The sequence below is a fragment of the Argentina silus genome, assembly GCF_951799395.1.
Source record: "Argentina silus genome assembly, chromosome: 16".
In the NCBI taxonomy this organism is placed as follows: domain Eukaryota; kingdom Metazoa; phylum Chordata; class Actinopteri; order Argentiniformes; family Argentinidae; genus Argentina; species Argentina silus.
In genome coordinates this window covers 7,430,871-7,452,500 of record NC_139670.1, presented here as the reverse complement: position 1 = coordinate 7,452,500, position 21,630 = coordinate 7,430,871, and the positions used below count along the sequence as shown (strand labels likewise).

Below are 21,630 nucleotides of genomic sequence, written 5' to 3'. Positions count from 1 at the left end.
CCAAAGCCATTTTGAATAATCTTTGACCATCTTGACCATCTTTGACCATCTTTGATCACCTTTGATATTATCTAGATGAATGAAAAAAAAAACATCAAATGAATGAAAAACACAAAATTACACCAATTACGTACAGTAACTAGCACAACTAGTGACCACATTTTGTTATGAGTTGGGTGAAGCATGCCACTGTCCCCTGTGCCGTAGCACTGTATGTTGGTATATCCATTGATGCTGGCCTAACTGAAGGACTTTGAAGAGCTCTCCCCAGCTTTCTCCCCCAGATGCCTCCTCAATGGGAACAATAGAGACTCCATCTAATTCAGCCTATGGTCAGTCTGAGACCACTAATTCCCATCCTGCAGAGAAGATCGGACTCTCTCTCCCTTTCCCTCCAACTTACACTAGACATCTGTTAAGTGGAATGGCATCCAATGTACCTTTTGGAGGGTAACAGAGGGTTTAAGAGAGGAAAGGGGGGGGGGGGGGCAGGGGGGGTTGGTGTAAAAGTGTCCCTTGTTCTCTGAGGGAGGGGTGGGAGAAGGGGAGTAGACAGAGTACAGGTGGTGAGTGTAGGCTGCAGAAACAGCTGTATAATCGCAGACCTAAACACAAGAGACAGAGCATGATGATTAGCACTATAGGGAAGGGAAGGCACTCAACCTTGGAGTAGTGTGGAAGGCACCGGAACAGGTATTGTCTTCTTAGCATCCCTTCCTCTCTCACACACACACACACACACACACACACACACACACACACACACACACACACACACACACACACACACACACACACACGCACAGACAGTCTGTCTCTAAGCATTAGGATGGCTAGAGTTCGGTGGAGATGCCATAGAGATCTTTAATATGCACTTCTAAGGTCAAATGTCAGGCATGGATATCCACTCTGGGTCTAATTTAACGTTAGTGTCGGTCCCCGAGGGCAAGCTGTTTGCTGTGTTTTTCCTCCTCTCCTCTCTCTTATAAGGGGTTATTGGCCTTCATCATCATATTAAACCAGATCTGCCTCATGTCTCCCTTGATCCCTGTGCTAATATTATATTCGTTCTTCCTGTTTCTCATCTTTGATTCCCTCTCAAGCTCGGTGAAGCAGCAGACATGAGGGTCATGAAACCCGGTTGAACATGTGGGGAAATCAATGAGGAGCCTATTCATTAAGGAAACTGTCATCAAGAGGCACTTCAAAAACAGTATAAATGCAGCAACATAGGATTCGGTTCTTCCTCAGTGATTTATAATTACAGCACATGTTGATTTCTCTCTTTTGATCAGCTAATTATAAAGGAAACACGGGTGCAAATCCTCCGCTGGTGGAATGTGCTCTTTCAGCCAGCCCAAATATTCTGCAGCTAGGCTAATTAGAGGCTGGCTCTTCACTGGAAAGAAACCCCATATTAAACATGCAGTATCTGGGCCTCTCGGCTTGTTTGGCATATGCCCATGCTGCCTCATATTGTCCATGGAGCTGTATCTGGAAGGCTGGAAGTTCTGGAGTCTATTTTAATCAACTTGTCTTTAATTCAGACTAAATGCTGGGTCAGTGCGGCTCGTCTAACTTGTTTTTGTAAGGTTGCCCTTTCTATTGTTTTGAAGAGCCTGCTTTTCTTTTACTTGTTACTTGTCTCCGGAGCATTTAACAGACATGGAAAATCCTATGCAGTGAATATGTTTAGGCCTCGTAGTAGTAAGACTTACACCCAATAGAGGTAGAACACCTGGCATGTCTTAAACATTGCACTCATAAACACAACACACACACACACACACACACACACACACAGACACACACAGACACACACTCTCTTTTAATAAATAGGATGTGTTCAGGATAGAGATAGGACACCTGACATGTTTATAAAGTGGCCCATGTTTAGGATAGAGATAGGATGTCTAACATATCCATTATGGTGCAGGTATTTCTCTCTGACAGGAAACTCTCGCTTACCCTGACACTGCTCAGTACAGAGGTTAAAGGGCAACAGTTGCCTCCTTTCTCGACTGAGCAATAGCCCATACATACAGAGTGTGCATGTGGATGAGTCTATTGATATGGTCCTTTAATTAATGTCGACCGTGCCCTTTCATACTGTACTGTGAAAAGACCACTGAAGAAGAGCACCCCATACTCAGTCACATTCGTAAAAAGCAATCACCCTCAAATGATTTACCACGTGCCATTTGCTCTTTATAATTATACCCCACCTTCACACTATCAATCAGACTAAATAAGTCCATTAGTTCATCCATAACAGATTTGTCACTTTCCTCTCTCTCTCTCTCTCTCTCTCTCTGAGAATAGCCTGTGTGTATATGTGGGTCAGATGGCCGTAGGTGACCTGCTAGAGGAATGCTCTCTTCCTCTGACCTCTGAGGTCACCAGGGCCAGGTCTGACCCCCACTGAGAGGCCCCTATATACTGGACCAGAGGACTGGACAGTTGTTCCAGTCAGTTCAGGGGTGAGGACTGTGTGTGGCAACTCAATCAGAGGACAGAACGATTTCCCTGTGATATTTGGCCAAATACTAACGCAAAATGTTTTATTAAAAGTAAAACTCCTCTGGCTGTTGTGGATATCTTTGCCATGTGGACTAATAAACTGTTACACATGATTGAGGAAATTATCGATGAGTTTTCATGAATTCATTTCATGGCTTCATGAAAACTGTGGCTTTGGTTATCATGATGTGAAGTTAGACCAGTGGCCACAGATCGGGAGAATTGGCATTGTAGTGGTTTCTAATAGGCATGTCTCCACTGCTCCCCTCCTTTAGTGCAACAGCTGCTCCAGGACTGAGTTTAGCTAAGCTGTGTCCGGGCAGACATGCAGGCAGGCAGTCATGAAGTGGCCATTCACCACTACCATGAATACAGATACTTGACCTCCACAGCAAGGGTCACCAATCACTTTCATCAGAGGTGTTGGGATCTGAGTGGCGACTTCCACCCTTATCCGGGTCTGCTTAATCCGTGCCTGCGTGGGCCTTATCCTCCCACTAAGGCTGAACAGCGGTGTCATGCCTTGAGATGGACCATTGAGAGGGCTGACATTGTCTGTTTGGCTCAGAAATGTATCATGAGTGGAGCCAGACCCTCTGGACAAAAGCCTGCCCTACAGACCCCGTGTTGGGACTGCCGGTTTGCATATCAATGCGGTCGGGCCTGAATGCATCCAGTCAGCTGATAAATAGGATCGCTATCTCAGCTTTCAGGGCTCCAGGACCCAAACATAAAGGAAACTTTACTGGGGAAACTCTCAAAGACATACCTCCCCCCACTCTTTCCTCATCCGTGAATGGGTTGATCTGACTTTCAACATTGTCTATCCAAAGAGCAAACTACCATTGTGGCGGTTTTGTTGCTGTTTTTACCTTGCCCCCACATATTCATCTGCACTATGTTCGATGTTAGCCTGGCTATTTTAATCTTTATTCTCACCAATGTGCAATCAGGCATAAAATACATCTGTTTTGTTGTTTTTGTTTATTTTAAAAAATTGGGTGGTTTTATGTTTACAGCTTCCCACTATAGTAGGCTCCTGAAATTCTACATGGTAACACTGTATATACGTGAAGGAGCTGGGGAAGAAAGACCAAAGAGTATCAATCATTTGTAATAAAATATGGGGCTAGTGAGACTAGTTTAAACAATTGGTGCTCTGCGGCTGATTCTCTAATAGATCTTTTAAAGTGTCTCCTTCCCTTTAACTACTGCCTTTCAAAGTAATTTTATAGAACCTCCTCGTTTCTGTCTGTGTGTGTATTTGTGTGTTTGTGTGTGTGTGTGTATTTGTGTGTGCATAATGTTTCTGGATGCATTGATTGAGTGCTGGTAACCTATAAAGAAGGTCCCTAATGTAAGTGTGTGTTAATCTGGGAGAGAGGGGTGGGGCTTTTGGGGTTTCTTTTTCCTTTTTTTTTTTTTCTTTTTAATTTTTTTTAATACATTATTCTGCATTTTGTATATTTTGTGATTTTCTTTTTCTTGTTTCTGTCATTGCTAAACTCAAAAAACAAGTCACACTTTTGGTTGTAAACTGCGTGTATTCATTTCAATAAATATTTGATCACAAAAAGTAAAGTTAAAAGCCACCACAGCCTAGCCCAATGTGAATATCCTCATACATGTACATTTCTACTTAGGTCCTGCATCGATTAGATAAGAGATGTATGTATAAGAGATAAATCATATTGTTAAATAATATCTTACAAATGTGTGATAGCGACCTCGCCAAGACCCTGAGCTAAATCATTGTGACACAGGGACATGGTACATAGAGGCACCTATAAACTAAGCAGGCAGTTATTGATTCCACCATCTCCCTTCAGCGCCGATGCGGGAGGTCGAGTTTGCAATATTAATGGATCCTGGAGGAGCGGGACTATAGCCGTGCGGCTCCACCGTATGCTGCCGCTGGTCAGCAGTTTATGGCGACGTGGCACACAGGTCAACGCGGAGCCAAGGGTCAAAGATTGCCATCCCAAAGGTCTCAAATGACCCCTGCAAATTGATTGCTTACACATCAGAAAGCTTCCTCTCTGCCTTAACTTCACATTTAGCCCTGGAGGCTAGAGCCATATGACACCCCACACGCCCCCCTCTGTATACCTACCTCCCCATACCAACGCTCTGCACTGAAATGACTGAGCAGTGTTTAACCAGTCAGTCAGTTTGTGTATTCTGTATTCTGTCATCATCAGATCATTCCATATCATATGTATACTTAATACATAATGGGGTCGGGAAATATTTTAAAGTAATATCTGATAGAAACATTTAGAAATAAGAAATACATTTGATTAAATATTGATTTAATTTAATGGGAGTGAAGTGAAATTAATCATGATAAGACTGGCATAATCGGACCATCGGACACAAGTGGACCATTTTGCATTTCTTGGTATTGTTAGAACACAATCTTTATACAATGAGGACAACACACACACATTTTGAATAAAAGCTTTAGTCGGAATTTCTGCATTTTCCATTACAAAAGTAGGAGATACAACAGTTTTGTCATTTCATAAATTAGACTTTCAGAATTGTACAGTCAAAGAGAAGTACAGTTGAGTGTGAAACAAATATTGCAGGGAATAATCACAGATACAATATGATATATCACAATTCTTAATAGCATGACCTTTGCAACATAAATAACAACAAATGTACAGCACATATAGTAAACCAATATATATTTTTACAGTTCTGGTATTGTTGCATAAAAATAGGGTATAGTCCAGCATTTATCCCAGCTAATGTTTAAATCATTAAAAAAGAATATCATCTCAAAGTAATTGCATGAGTTTGAATCACAGGAAAGGTGAATAGGACCAAAGGAAATCATTCATTATCACAAAAAGGTTATTTAAGAATTGTCCTGCTATCATGAAAATGTGCTTTGTGTTTTAAGTTGTTCCCTTGACTTGAAAAGCTGATCAGCAGTAAACCTCAAAACGCAAGACACCATAAATACATACAGTATAATCTTTTCCTCTTTTGAATTTGTTTAAAGTATTGAAATTTGGTGATATGTCCACAACTTAAAATGATTACAGTTATTGTCATATCACTATAAAAAGTAATCATCATACAGTATTTACAAACATTGCATTATAGCTTATTGAAATAGTCTCAGTATATAAGTGAAGAACTTTTCAGAAAATGTGAAATGTGAAGAATTAAATACACTCTCTTTAAAAACCAAGATAGTCTTGGCTTTGGTTGCTTTGGTGATACAGTTCTAGTATATCTTGTAATCTCTATCAATCTCAGTTATTTGGTAAAATTGTAAATTGAAGGGTCTGAAGAAGGATTGTAGAAGCTTTGCTAGCACAGCTCTACAGTAGTCTGTTTCTCTCAGTCCCAGCCAAAGTCCTGGCCAGTCATTTGGTAGAATTTGAGGTTGAAGGGTCTGTAGAAGTCCCTGAGCCTGAGCAGCACCTCAGGTGAGATCTGTGGATGGTGCCGACCCTTAGACTTACCTAGGCAGCGAGGTCTGCTGCTGCCCTCTGGCTTCTTCAGACAGGGGAAGCCCTTGGTCTGGTTGAAGTAGAAGTGCTTGTCCGTGACGACCCTTTTAAGACCCAGGAAGTCCTGCACCCGTCCCATTTCCCCTGCGGGGTCCGTCACCAGCCTCTCCCCGCTGACGAACAGGAAGCGCGAGAGTGGGAAGTAGTGGAGCCAGTTCTCCAGGTGTTTGGCGTAGATGCCGATGCGCACGGCGCTCCAGGAGGTGTCGATGAGGCCCGAGGTGGTGTTCCAGAAGGCCAGGTTCTGGAACGAGGGCAGGCTGGGGCTTTTGGACAGGGTCTGGGTGTAGTCGGACACGGCCCGGGTCACGGGGTCACGGACCACCACGATGAGCTTGGTGTGGCGGCTCAGGGCAAAGAGACGCCGCGGAGCCTCTTTAGTTACAAAGTAGCTAGGTGTCTTTTCCATGGTGATCTGGCCCTCCAGCGTCCGAGGCATCAGGTTTCTGCAAAAGGAGAGAGGAAGAGTTAGTCACACCAGATACCATTTCCTACATGTTCCTTTTCATATAACTTTACAACGACAAAGTGCAGTGGAAGGATGGCATTAATAAAAGTTATTTAGAGTGATTAGCCAATGAGCTGCGTCCTACTGTTCTTCTCTTCTGTAGTGAAAAACTGTCCGTATAAAAACATGACATAATCTACTGCCATGTGTTCTAGATTACAAAATAAATATTAATATCTCCTCCGTTATTGGAACGTTCAGACTGTCCCTTTGATGATCCCCAGCCTTCAGGGGTTTTTATTTTGGATTGTAATTTGTTGGTTAAATCTGTGATTACATGAACATAAACATGTACGGCATTAGACGCTGGCCTTGGTGAAACTTCTGTCAGATGGAGAGGAAGTCTATGAGTGGCTGGTTAAGGAAACCCACAAAACCATAATAATAACCACAGACAAGTCATTTCCTCACAGCTTCCTCCTCCTTCACAAGCCTGTCAGAGGGGGGTGCTGGACAGTTACTGTATATAGCCATGTACTGTAGGAGATTAGTAGCAACAACTTAGGTTCTACGAGCCTAGAACTTGAGATGAAGTAGCAAAGGAAGACATACAGCTAATACCAATAATCACTGATAGAACACTGTGCTATGGTGTGGGATTCCAGCAGTTCCATTTTAGAATTCTGACTAATAATAATCTCTCCAAGTTCTAAAAAAAAAAAAGAGAAAAAAAAAGGACCCCCTTAATCTCTTTTAAAATAAGGGGATTCATATCTTTATGTTTTAGAAATCTAAGCACTGAGGAATGTTCAAACTCTTCAGAAAGATCCCTCGGTTAATTTCCATGGTCCCCCCATGGCCATGTGGTAGAGATTGGGGATTGAGTGTGTCGACGTGGTTGGTCCCTAAATGCAGGGCTTAGGGCTGAGCTGTGGGGAACACACTCCTCTTCTGATCCAAACCTGACGTCCCCCAAGTATGAATCTGCTAGGGGGGGTAATACTAAAACATGAATTATGTTTTCATAAGAGACCTATTTTTCTATTATAGGGTAGGAGCTTTCTGTGGATGATTAATAAACTGTGGGGCAGACGAACACCGTACTGCAGTAATACACCATGCAAAAGAGGAGTTCATGAAATGTTCTAGTTTGCATTTCTTTTGGCTGCCCCCGACTGCACGCGGTCACAAGTGCTACAGTATAATTGACATACGAGCCCACAGAGCAACACAGAGAACATCCCTCCAACGCAACGACACCCAGTGATAACATTCTAGATAGACATGTATCTCTACACACTCACCAAGGGCCTCTCCCATCTTCCTCACTGTTCACTATGACTCAGTGGATCTCCCAGAGTGACCGATCAGTTACATAGGACATCATTGTGTTATGTTTCTATACCTCCATAACTCACGATTGAATTACTAAACCTCTTCTTTTCATGTTACAGGGAAAGTGATAATCTTCTCTTACAATTATTACTACGGCCAGCCGAGTAGAGGCTGGTGGAGGTAGAAATCGGAGGACGAGCTCATTGTAATGCATGGAACAGAATGAGGAATGGTATCAAACACATGTGACGTTTTTTCCTGCCTGGGACAACAGTTGAAAATTTGCTGAATCTAGGTAAATGTGGTGTAATGATGTATGTTGTACAATGTTGTACATTGTCCCTGATAAATAAACTAATCAATAAATAATTACAATGAATGAGCCCATCCTCCGATTTCTACCTCCATCTGCCTCCACTGGGCCAGCCACGTAACTGAATAGGTGCCAGGCTGCTTGGAATGGTGTGTATTCCGCACTAAGTGGATGTTTAATTCTGGTCAATCAAGCTAATGGAAGCCATGCTGATCCGGCCGGCCTTCCATTGACATCATGTTTACATTCTGGAACACTAGCCTGTAATCACGGAACTCTGGCTACAACACAAACCCAGGAGAGAGGCCACAGGAGAGAGAGAGAGAGAGAGAGAGAGAGAGAGAGAGAGAGAGAGAGAGAGAGAAGAGAAGAAAGAAGAAAGAAGAAAGAACATGAAAAAAGTCGAGAGGGAGGGAGAAAGGGGGGGGGGGGGGAAGAGAGAGAACAAGGCCCGTGAACTCCTCATTTACCTGGTCTCAAGCATCACAACCTTTCATCGCAATCTCACATGATTAAAGACACTTAGACTGTTGTGTTTGTTCTTTATCTGATGGCATTAGCTGCTGTGGGGAGGTTAGCGAGGGTTAGCGGAGGCTAGTGACCTGCTGTTTGTTTTGATCACACCTTAGCCTAGCGCAGTTAGCATCTGGAGCAGGAATGCAGGTCAGAGAGTGCACAGATGTGTTTATCTTCCTACGGCCCGCTGCTATCAGCAGACTGCCAACAGTTTGGGTGGCCCTGTTCTATTAGGAGCTGACGTAAAAAAAATACAGGCTAATAGTTTACTACTGTTTATGACTATATTCTAGTGACACTTAAGTGTACCCAAGATGTCAATTTCATCTCAAAAACAAGGGGAAAGGATCACAAGCTACAGTACACGGTTACCGTAGAAACATCATTGTTGAAAATATTTACTATTTTTCATCTGATCTAAATGAGGGAGCTCACCCATAAACCCAGCTGTCTACAGATTAGAGAGAGAGAGTGTGTGTGTGTGTGTGTGTGTGTGTGTGTGTGTGTGTGTGTGTGTGTGTCTGTTGTACAGTACAAAAGAGGCACCCGTAGGTACAGTAAACACAGTGGCCATTATCGCTGGTCCATTGGCGAGCTAATTGTCAGATCACACACACTGTATGCTGCAGTTAGACCTTTTAACTCTGTTTGTCTACCCAGCGCTAGCAGCTAGGCTTCCATATCCCTACTGTGCTACAGTATGAGCCCATGTGTGTAAACATAGAATTAGAAGGCCTCCCTCTCACAGGAACACACCCAGACACACCTACGCACATGCATACAGTCGCGCACACACACACACACACACACACACACACACACACACACACACACACACACACACACACACACACACACACACACACACACACACACGCACCTCAAACACGCACAAGAATGCACGCATGGACACACACACGCACACACACACACACACATACACACACACACACACACACACACACATCCCTCCCTCATCTCCTTGACTCAGGCAGGGTTGTCTCACACTCCACACTGCTACCAGCAGCACAGGATGCTTCCACATCTGGCAGCAATGAGGTTCTCAGTCAATGTGTGTGTGTGTGTGTGTGTGTGTGTGTATGTGTGTGTGTGTGTGTGTGTTTCTATGTACTGTACTGTAAATGCTGTATATGACTGTGTGTGAGACACTGTGTGTGAGAGAAATGTTCCTGGGGTAGGAAGTGTTCCCGGGCTCAGGTACAATGCTGTGGTCTGTGTTGAATTTGTGTAACATTATTCTAGGATCTGGGCCAGACCCCCACAGAGAGGATATGGGCTCTTCCACCCTGAAGGTCAGATGGTTATGATTCACTGGGTGAGACCACCGGGCCACAGGGGTGCTTGTAATGCAAGATGCGCTCTCTCTCCTCTTCCTATCTCCAGAAGTGCCCTGTTACTCCCTGAGGAATACTTCAAAAACATATTGTTGGTTATAAATACACATGGTGGAGGAAATAGTCATGCAAGACATAATATACGTATATATCTTATACCAGATGAAAACTAAAAGATACAGAACTTGTCTCTCTACTCTACTTTTTTCATGTCACAGTGAGACTTTGTTAAGCCTTGTAAAACCAGGTAATGTATCAGTTCTAGAGTCATTATTGTAAATTGGATCTACTTCATTTTTCTAGTCCAGAACTGTACGTAAAGTATTTAAGTATGTTTATGTACATCTTATTAAAAAAGCTAATGCAAATAGTTCCCTCTATGTTTTATTTGTAAATATTAGTTGTTGTTAGTCTCTGTTACTCTATTACAGGGTTCAATATTTGTTCTTCAAAGGTTGCCCCCCAAAAGAAAAAAAAGAAAAAAAATTCTGAGAGTGTACCACAAAATTCCTCAAAGGTGAAGAACCTTAATTAGTGGGCTTGCTTCAGCAAGTCCAACTATTGTTATTGCTCATACAGTACTTATTTTTGTGATTTTCCAGTTTTTCAGCATGCTACTCCTCCTACAGCTTTTAAGCTGTTCACACCAATCCAACTTTGAAATGTGCAGAGAGGTCTAACTTGAGTTGCGAAGGAGAAGAGGCTTGCCATTACTAAGAGCAAATGGAGGCTTCAGGAGTTAGAGAAGAGCAATTACAAGTCAGCTGGAAACAACAAACAGCCCAATAAAAGTGCACCAACATGTGTGTGTGTGTGTGTGTGTGTGTGTGTGTGTGTGTGTGTGTGTGTGTGTGTGTGTGTGTGTGTGTGTGTGTGGAGGAGTACAGTATGTGTGTGGGTATTTGGTACAGTAGCATAGGGCCTGAAGGACATACTGTATGATTAATACGGTGAAGAGTGGTGAGAGTTATTTTCGTTGAAGAGGTTTACATCAACGGGGTAGGTCGGTAGGAAAGACCTAAAAATGAGTTTACGAGAGGAAAACCAGTGAATACTGACAACGCTTAACCAGGCCTTGAGAAAAGTGAGAAGTGGTCTCACAGTTTCCTCCAGACTACAGCATCAACCTTAGAGGTAAAAGAGAGAGAGAGAGAGAGAGAGAGAGAGAGAGTGTGTGTGTGTGTGTGTGTGTGCGTGCGTGCGTGCGTGCGTGTGTGTGTGCGTGTGTGCATGCGTGCGTGCGTGCGTGCGTGCGTGCGTGCGTGCGTGCGTGTGTGTGTGTGTGCGTGTGCGTGCGTGCGCACAGTAACTTGCTCTAATTGCCCCTCTGTCTTATCGAATGGGAAAATCTTCTAGGCTGTTCCTGCCAGGCTCACAGTGGGGCACTTGTGTGGGTGTATCTCTGGGCTACCAGGGGCTGGGGCCCACACCCTGAGATGAACAGATGAACTGACAAGAGAACGGAGAGATGAAGAGATGGGCAGATTACTGATGGTCACTTCCTTCCTTCCTGCCTCTGCCTGACCTCAGTGATGTCATAATTTATGACCCCCTTTTCACATAATTAGGTTGGTCAAACTGAGAGAGAAGTTAAGTACAAAATCAAGCGCAGTGGTAATTCTTAACAAATTACGAAAACAATTCAGGTGAAGAAATCGTCCTCAGTCTCTACTTTACAATAATCATTTATCCTAGATTAATAATCCACAGCAGGGGGGTGTTTAATGTTACTCTAAGCACGGTCGAAGTTTGTTTTCTGGTGAACTTCGTTAAAATAAGACTTTCATCCCTTTGAACCACAGTTAAACATTACCCTCACATACTGTACTGTATACTGTATGGGGTCTGCTACCGTGGGGGGAGAGGGACAAATAAAACACCCACACTTTCCCATTAATTTGCCAGCTTTTCCAAATGAATACATTTACACCTCAGAGCTGTAATGGACTCAATATGGTCTCGAACCTTTGGTTATCTGGCACCTCCCCAACTCTCGTCTAATGAGACGCCTTGATACTGGACAGCAGTGAGAAACCACTTCCTGGCCTGTTAAATCTACCACTCCTTGTGGCTGTTGGTTCAACTCTATCCACTGTGTTTTAACTGAGAGTTGAGGGTTGCTGCTGGCGGAACATGGGGTGCACAGCTGCTGGAAGAGCACCAGAGTTGTTTGTCATTAAGGACCGATCCACACCCATTAAGTGATGTGTGTGTGTGTGTGTGTGTGTGTGTGTGTGTGTGTGTGTGTGTGTGTGTGTGTGTGTGTGTGTGTGTGTGTGTGTGTGTGTGAGTGTGGGTGCGTGTATTTGATGTGTGTGCAGCAGGGCCATATGCTAGCCTCTATTACTTAAATACTCTCAGTCAGAGAGAGAGGGAGGTTTTGGCAGGAGAGAGAAAACTGGTACATGGTTTTTAGATTTCACTCTGTAGACTGAATGTCTTCGGCAGCAGATTTCCCTTCACAATCAGCAGCAGATTTCCTCCAGTTCTTTTTTAGGCAGAGCACTCCAATGGGCTAAATTAATCTGATTTCCTCACAAATGCACACAATTATTGCACATCTGCACGACCATTACAAGAAGTAAACAACTCCTTTCAGTTGATTTAATCAACTCGCTAACATTGTCCTGGGAAAGTCAAGGTGTGTTCCTACAGGGTGACTCCCATGGTGAGCAGACGTTCTCACGCCCTCTCCCCCTCACCCTTAGACCCTCACCCAGTCAGCCAGCCAGTGAGACAGCAACACGCACAGGGCTGTCAATGATTACCAACCTGTCCATCCAGAAGATGGTGGACTAGACAGGGCTGGGCTGGACTGGGCAAGTCACCCCAACAGATCCTGGGTAAAAGGGTGTACCAGACAGGTCCTGGGTGAATTACAATCCAATAACTCACCACACTTCAGCAACCTGTCCTTGTTAGGCAACTGAGAGTGTAGGAGATTATCCCTGGTGTACCAGAGTACCACCTGTGTCTGAGGCATACTTACCCTGGCTAATGGCTACCAGGGGAGGCTAGTGGAAATCGGAGGACGGGCTCATTGTAATGCATGGAATGAAATGAGGAATAGTATCAAACATGTGTTTGATACCCTTACTAATGACTACATACTGTATCTTTTAGGGGAGGCTGGTGGAGGTAGAAATTGGAGGATGGGCTCATTGCAAACTGATACAGACCTACCCGGCTTCACAGGGTACCCTATGTCCACACTTCAATAAATGCAAAATAATGATCAAACCGAATAAATACATTTCCTGTTTGTTTCCATTATTCCTATATTCCTTGGTATCATTCCTGAGAGCCGTAATCTTAGGGTTGTTATCGCCATGCCATCCATCTTACTTTGACAGGGAAGTGGGAAGAGGCCGGGAGATCATTTTTTCCAGTCCACCAAACACGAAATCCTGATCAATCAATCTGGGGATTAATGTTAGAGACCTGGCTGAGAGGACTATAGCCATTCAGATCAATACTCTGTCACAGGCTGGTCTATATTTATCTATAATGAAAATTGTTTGTAATATGGCAGTGAAAAACTATTGAAACCATTATATGAAAATTTCTAGTCATAAAATGAATCAAAGTACACATGCATGTTAACAAACTATCATCATACCTTTCAGTTCCAACTTACTTTGCCATATACATTTTTTATGTGCAAATACAGTATTGTAGAACCAAGGGAGTGATAATTCAAGTAATTTGAGAAAGTGCCATGTACTGTATGTGCATGTAACACCAGCAAATGAGCAGTCAGTTAATCACGTATGTTCTGTAGATCTACAGATTAATTAGGTCAGGCACCAGGCTATTGGGGCGATAGTCAGTAGTATACCCCCTGCCCTACTTCTACACTAACTAGGTTAGAAAGGCTATCTGATGTGTTTCCCAATTATTCAATACTAAATAATATGTCATTTTACACCTCCTGTACATTGCTTAGATTTTATCAGCTGTCATCTGATTGGATACGGCATGTATTAGGGGTGAGAGGTTGCCCATTGATGAGCTGTCTAAACATTGATGACTGAGTTGGACAAGTTTTTCTCCAGATTGAAAATCAATACCCATCCCAAACCAATTGATCAAGTCATGTTTGATTATTCAGTTATTTGTCCAGCTTATTTTCAATATTGATATCAACCTTGAGGAAATTCCTTTGGTGCCTTAAAAAAACCGATGTAAAGTCTCTTTGATCTTATACTGCCAACGTATTTTCTCTCCAAATTAAGAGGCTATCCTACAATTTAAACATTCATGATTTGTAAATCACTCTTTTTGAATGAAGTGTTGATATGCACAGTATAAAATTAGCTTCAATTTCCTACAATGACTGAGAGATGTAAAGACTAGCAGACCATCAGACTTGGCAGTCATACAAAGCCTTCATTGTCCAGTAACGTCCTACACATCTGATTATTTCAGAGACAATCATCTCCATGCTTCCCAGTTCAACCTCTCCCAAAACCTTTGAGTTGGGCCAAAGAACTCCTAGTCTCCAACACTCCATTCAAAACTATGTATTCTAAAATATGCTTCAGAATTCCACAGTGAAATCCCTTGTGATTGGTTGTAAAGCCATGCAGGAAGTCAGAGCTGGACATTCCTGTCTGGGTACTGTGTCCAATTTTATGCTGAATTATTCAAGAAAATATCAGACTAGAAAAAAATGCCCCTCCAATGCCCACACATTACACAGACTTAACAATCTTACCACGGTTGTAAATCAATTATAGGAGAAAAGAGCATAGGGTCTAAATGTCAGTGGTTGAACGAGGAACAGCACCTTGGATATTGGATATTCAGGAGTTAATTAATTTCCTTTGCACTGCTCCGATAAAGGTACGAAGAGTGAAATCAATAGGCAAGTCTGTTTTAGCAGATCGATATGGGAAAAGACATTTATATCTATTTGATATTTATAGTGTCATGAAAAGGTGTGGATTACTGCAGAGGAGGACTGGGTAGTGGAAGATAAGTGCTGGACTGGGTTGGCCCTAACAGGTAAAGCTTACACACATACATACACACACACACACACACACACACACACTAAATAATCTAAACCTTTTAAACCCTTTACGCCGCAGAACCATTTCCAATACGTCAAGAAGCCAAGTCTTTTCCACACATAAGCGTTTTTCTTAAACACATTTGCCAAATGCTTCCTTTTAGCATGACCATGTCTTTCATTCAGTTACCAACTGAAGACGGAGCACAAAAAATAATAAAATACTTTGAAATGATGGTTGTCATGATGACAGTCTGTCGAAGTACAAGTGATACTTTTAAGTCCAGTGTTTTTTGTGGGTACCTTAATTAAATGGTGCCTCAGAGACTTTTCCATTTTCTCATGTTTAATGTTGCCTTCAATAACATTAAAAGCTTAGCGCAGGAGATGTTTAATATGTGAATGGCAACTCCAAGGTTGTTCAGTAAATTACTCAATAACTAGAATGTTATCACTCAGCTACACACAATAACTGCAGTTGATGTACATATAATAATAATTAAATCTTTGAAAGAAAAAGAGCTAGATTCGGCTTCAAATTAATTACTGTTGTTACTGTGTAGTTAATGTAATTACAGAAAATATCTTGTAACTATGTGATATATGTGTAATAATGCACAGCGTCACAGGTATTTCTGAAACTCTGAATCTTTTTCTGAGACCTCATTGAGGGGGGGGGGGGGGGCAACGAGGGGAGGGGAGTGATGACATGAGATCAAACTCAGACTGACAGATTTGATTTGGCCACTTTGACACCGGTCTCACCACTGGAACACCATGCTCTACTCCTCAGATAAGAGCCAGTCAGCCATTGTGCCCTCAGGCACAGATACAGCATCAGCTAACCTTCCCCAATTCCTAACCTAAACCATTAAAACCACAAAACTGACCTTAGATCAGTGTCGAGGGGCAACTCCATCCTCCATAACATCATGTTTAACCGTGACAGGGGTCCTTATCTCTCCCACCCCCTCCATGTCCCTGAGCTGTCCAAGTTAATGCCTGACCTGTCATTACACCAGCCCAATCCACACGGCGTTGACATGAGCTGTCGCCAGATTAGGACAGACAAAAAACGTTTCATTATGCTCTTATGAGAGCCCCCTACAGCTGCAACAGGGCCCTACATCACACTCTGTGTTAAAAGACTGGAAGGTCAACGATCTGTCAACAATAAGTGTCAGAGACCACTGTGTAAACGCTCAGGTGTCAATATTACCCACTCACCTGCACACTACTGTTCTTCACTAAAATACAAGCAACTTGCAGTAGATTGGTGTATCAGTGGGCTTTCTATCAGTTGAGTCAAAAACTTGGATATGAACAGGTATGAGGTATTTTTTCTCCAAAAGAAAAAATAATAGATTTATACTTGAACATACGCAAGCACGCATGCACATACACACACACACACACACACACACACACACACACACACACACACACACACACACACACACACAAAAGCTTATTGCTGCTGTTTGCGATGTACCTGAACAGCATATGCACTGTTCATTAACAGGAAGTATTGATCTCCCTCCATGACTCTGTCACATCCTTGTGATCCCCTGATGCCCAACCAGTTGATATGGGTGACAGTGACTGGGTCTCCTGAGACACACACTGACACTTAGAGCAGCAGCACGTCAGGTCAATAAACAGCATTTTATTGGCAGGGGACTGAATACCCTGCCACACCGAGCGGCTCTCAGCATTGCCGCTTATTGGCACTGGGGGATATTAATGAGGGGGACACTGACATGGAGGAGGTGGAGGCTGCTCAGGAGAGGTGATCAATGACAAAGGCACAGCCAGCAGAGCAGATAGCAGGCTACACACTCTCTCTCTCTCACACACACACTTTTTCTGGTCACTTTAGGTCACTCAGTAGACTGACAGTTCTCCAACACGGACTTTATAATCTGTCTATCTTTGAAATACTGCATTTCGTTGTCTCTGTACTTGTACTCTGCACAATGACAATAAAGTTGAATCTAAAAAATACGTATAAGTCACTTAGGCCACAGTGAGTGGCAGGTGTAATAAGACTCATGAAAAATCACAACTCAAAAAAAACAAAAAACATTTTCACATACAGTCACTTTTGATTCAGGTCACAGTATCACTCACCTGTACCATTCCAATCCTTTATCGTAGAACCGGTCAAAGAAGTGTGGCTCAGCGCCGACGGCTCTCACGTCCGGGTGAATGCGCAGAAACTCCAGCAGCGCTCTCGTGCCGCCTTTCTTTACGCCGATGATTATTGCCTGTGGAAACTTTTTGGTCCCGAAGGTATTGGCGATAGAAATGTTGTTATGGCCTGGTATCGGTCGCAGTTCATTATCAGTGTTCTGCAAGACGGAGTCAACACTTCCAAAGTTGGGTAATTCTCGAACCACCGAAACAGGAGATGTGTTCTTGTGCGCATCGGGCTGTCGGTGCGGCGAGGACCCCAGTCCATCATTTAGTTGAATTTTGTTGAACGTTGTTTGTTGGTCATATACAGGTCTAGGTAGCGAGTCGCAGTATCCAGTGAGACAGTAAAATAAGTAAGTGAAAATTATTAGCATGGTAAAGAAGACGGAAAGTTTGGACTGCGCCTTCAGGTGTCCAAAGTTGAACCCAGCTCTCCATTTACTACATCCCATGAGTCGCTATCCTGAGCCAGAGGGTACAACGCAGGAAGCATGCCTCATCAAATTATATCAGTTCAGTGTATCTGGAAATCAAGAACATCACTGTTTGTTCATAACGTTTATGAAAAAGAGTGTTCTTGGAGAAGCGTTAAGTCGCTCAATGTGTTTGGGTATGTCATTCCTATTTCCAAGTCTTTCTCCGTCAGAAGATTCATCAACGACATTTGAGTGAATAGCCTACTTGAAAATCTCTCTTTATCAACTTATGTTAAGTCACTGCTCAGAGAAACAGTTGTAAGTTTATGACCCCTCCGTCCGTCCCCTTGCGCTCCCGACTCCTCTCCCTTGGCAACGAAGCCGCTCGCACGAAGCCCCCCATCACTACCAGACACACCCCTTTTCTTCTGGGTGTGAATCCCCGCCCTGTTCGTCAAGTTCCCGCCCCTACCATTTTCAGCCGTGCGACTTTAAAATAACACTAAGTGACTAAGAATTGACGATATTATTTTAGAAACAATTTGATTGAAATATAACTCTGATTCTGTTTTGTTTGCTGAGATGAAATGTTTTTTAATGAAAGAAAATGTAATTATAAACCATTGACAAAGAAGAGAGATGCCTTTATTTCATGAAATAAACTAGAATAAATGTAGTTAAATGTCCCTGTGTATTTCTAGGTTTTTCATATGGGCAGTGTGTGTCTGTGTGGGTTTACCTTCTGTCCCTACAGAGGGCTGTAAAGGCCTGTGGAGCCACCTGTCTGTCTGATAGCCCTCATAGCCCACACACCCATGGTGCCAGCTATGACACACACATTTAACCTCTTCACTCTCAGCAAACAGGGCCAGACAGGTGCTATCAGCCTAGCAGTATGCTAAATAAACAAACCCTCTCCCTCTTAACCAGACTATGGTAAACATGCAAGACCACCATCAGTTTCACTTCAACTACAGTATCTTGGGCACAGTAAGTATAGAAGCCAGACGCTTGTTTACAGATTGCAGTGATACTGCAGTTATATCACCTGTGGTATCACTTGGTATTAGTGGTATTAGTGAATGAAGTCAATGAAGGAGCAGCCTAAAGAAAAAAAATGGGAAAGGGCTACAGAAACCAGATCTCTCTCCCACAATAAAGACTTCTACTACTCAGGGGAATAGAGTTTCCTCTGTCATCTGAGATTGGATTGAGAACATTGGGTGTAAAGTGGCCAAGTCGGTTAAGCAGCCACTCCACAGGGAAGCATTGAGTTACGGTCAGTTGAGGTCAAACATTGATTGGATTCTGCATCATAACAGGATAAAACCCTGTTGGCAAACAGAGGGGAACTAGCCTGAGTGTTTCTGCTTCAGCCAGATCATCGAGGTGCCACTTTTTCTTTTAAACATGTTTTTAGGGCATTTCTGCTTTATTGGGATGGAGACAGTAGATATTGGCAGGAAGGATGGGAGAGAGAGGAGGGATGACATGCAAGACGTGTCAAGGGTCGGAATCGAACCAGGAACCTTGCGATTATGTGGTATGCACATTAGTGTGTTACACCACTAAGTGCCCCAGGGTGCCACTTTTAACAGGCACAGACAACTGGCACCCAGGCTGCAGTATAAGGGAACAGCAATTCCTAACGAATACGGCTGAGAGAAGAATCATGTCATCTGTGCGTGTTCTAACACTAGTAACATCAGCCTGCTACCTTCATCTGAACCGGTCCTTGTTCAATTTCTCTACGCTCCCCTTTTGTCTGCAGCCAGTGCTTTCATTGCTACGGTGGCATATTAGCACCATGCTGTAGTGATAACCTTCAGCTCTCTATAATTGGACTCATGTGGACGCCCATTTCAGTGATTTGAAGGGGCTGCTCACGCATATGATCTTACAGACTTACTAACCCTCTTCAACTTAACCAGTACCACAGGCGTGTGTGCTATAGGTCTCTGCAGACATAGTGCCTACAACCATGCAGCCAGCACAGATAAAAGAGGAGACAGGCAAGAGAAAATATGCAGACCTCAGAACAGACTGTAGAGTCAGCTTGTTGTGAATGCCTCATTTTCCAAATTATGTTTTGAATTTGCCCAGAAACACTGGAGTTTAGTAACATAATGTCAGGGAATCTCTTATCTTGAGGAGACTGGGCTGTTGTTGTGTCTACTGTTTAACCTGTCAGCAGAGTTGAAGGGCTCTGATGATATCAGGGCTGTGGTGGCATATAGGCAGTCGTTGTGTTGTGTTCATAGCATACTGTAACAACAAATAACAATCATAGTGAAGTTATGGCAGCTATACCAATATAGTTTTGGTATATATTTTTTTTTTACAAATGTTTTTTCGTTTAGCACAACGGTGGAGGTACACATTGTTTCTTTTTATGAAGTAAAGCATGATTCTGTCAGGAAACCCACTATGATTACAATGTACACTCACCGGCCACTTTATTAGGTACACCTGTTCAACTGCTCGTTAACGCAAATATCTAATCAGCCAATCACATGGCAGCAACTCAATGCATTTAGGCATGTAGACATGGTCAAGATGACCTGCTGAAGTTCAAACCTAGCATCAGAATGGGGAAGAAAGGTGATTTAAGTGACTTTGAACGTGGCAAGGTTGTTGGTGCCAGACAGGCTGGTCTGAGTATTTCAGAAACTGCTGATCTACCGGGATTTTCATGCATAACCATCTCTAGGGTTTACAGAGAATGGTCCGAAAAAGAGAAAATATCCAGTGAGCGGAAGTTCTCTGGGTGAAAATGCCTTGTTGATGCCAGAGGTCAGAGGAGAATGGCCAGACTGGTTCGAGATGATAGAAAGGCAACAGTAACTCAAATAATCACTTGTTACAACCAAGGTATGCAGAAGACCATCTCTGAATGCACAACACGTCGAACCTTGAAGCAGAAGACCACACTGGGTGCCACTCCTGTCTGCCTTAGAACAGGAAACTGAGGCTACAATTCGCATGGGCTCACCAAAATTGGACAATAGAAGATTGGAAAAACGTTGCCTGGTCTGATGAGTCTCGATTTCTGCTGCGACATTCAGATGGTAGGGTCAGAATTTGGCGTAAACTACATGAAAGCATGGATCCATCCTGCCTTGTATCAACAGTTCAGGCTGGTGGTGGTGGTGTAATGGTGTGGGGGATATTTTCTTGGCACACTTTGGGCCCCTTAGTACCAATTGAGCATCGTTTAAGTGCCACAGCCTACCTGGGTATTGTTGCTGACCATGTCCATCCCTTTATGACCACAGTGTACCCATCTTCTGATGGCTACTTCCAGCAGGATAACGCGCCATGTCACAAAGCTCAAATCATCTCAAATTGGTTTCTTGAACATGACAATGAGTTCACTGTACTACAATAACCTCCACAGTCACCAGATGTCAATCCAATAGAGCACCTTTGGGATGTGGTGGAACGGGAGATTAGCATCATGGATGTGCAGCCGACAAATCTGCAGCAACTGCGTGATGCTATCATGTCAATATGGACCAAAATCTCTGAGGAATGTTTCCAGCACCTTGTTGAATCTATGCCACAAAGAATTAAGGCAGTTCTGAAGGCAAAAGGGGGTCAAACCCGGTACTAGCAAGGTGTACCTAATAAAGTGGCCAGTAAGTGTATATCATTAAAGATAAACAGAATACAAAAGCTTTCCTGACAGAAATAGATGTATATTTTCAAAAGTTCAGATAAAAACTGCAAGTAGAACAAAAGCCTTTGGATTCTAAAAAAGAGAAATAAGGCAACCAATCTTGACAGTTATTGACAACATCTGTTGTATAAGTGTGACACTTCTTGACAGCACATCTATATCTAAGATAAATCCAGACCAAATGACAATATCTATTGACCCACTCTTCCTTTTACCTGCCAATTCATCCCAATGTCTAAACCTAAGATACATCATTTACCCTCTGTCTTTTTAAGCACTAATCAATATTGATCTGTTTTGGTGTTGAA

The 21,630-nt window shown here is 43.0% G+C and overlaps 1 protein-coding gene across 1 annotated transcript; it reads right to left on the bottom strand.

Moving 5' to 3' along the window:
- Window positions 1-4,903: 4,903 nt before the first annotated feature.
- On the bottom strand, window positions 4,904-17,938 carry LOC310816989 (heparan sulfate glucosamine 3-O-sulfotransferase 6-like). The gene is made up of 2 exons (XM_083687373.1): window positions 17,162-17,938; window positions 4,904-6,496 (listed from the first exon to the last, which is right to left on the bottom strand). The coding sequence occupies exons 1-2, from the start codon at window positions 17,677-17,679 to the stop codon at window positions 5,878-5,880; spliced, it is 1,137 nt and encodes a 378-aa protein (XP_083543499.1). The 5' UTR covers window positions 17,680-17,938; the 3' UTR covers window positions 4,904-5,877.
- Between the last annotated feature and the right edge of the window lie 3,692 nt (window positions 17,939-21,630).

Coding starts and splice junctions, on each gene's coding strand:
- LOC310816989 (XM_083687373.1), bottom strand. CDS start 17,679: ATGGGATGTAGTAAATGGAGAGCTGGGTTCAACTTTGGACACCTGAAG. Junction 6,497..17,161: donor AAAGGATTGGAATGGTACAG/GTGAGTGATACT, acceptor CTCCTTTTGCAG/AAACCTGATGCCTCGGACGC.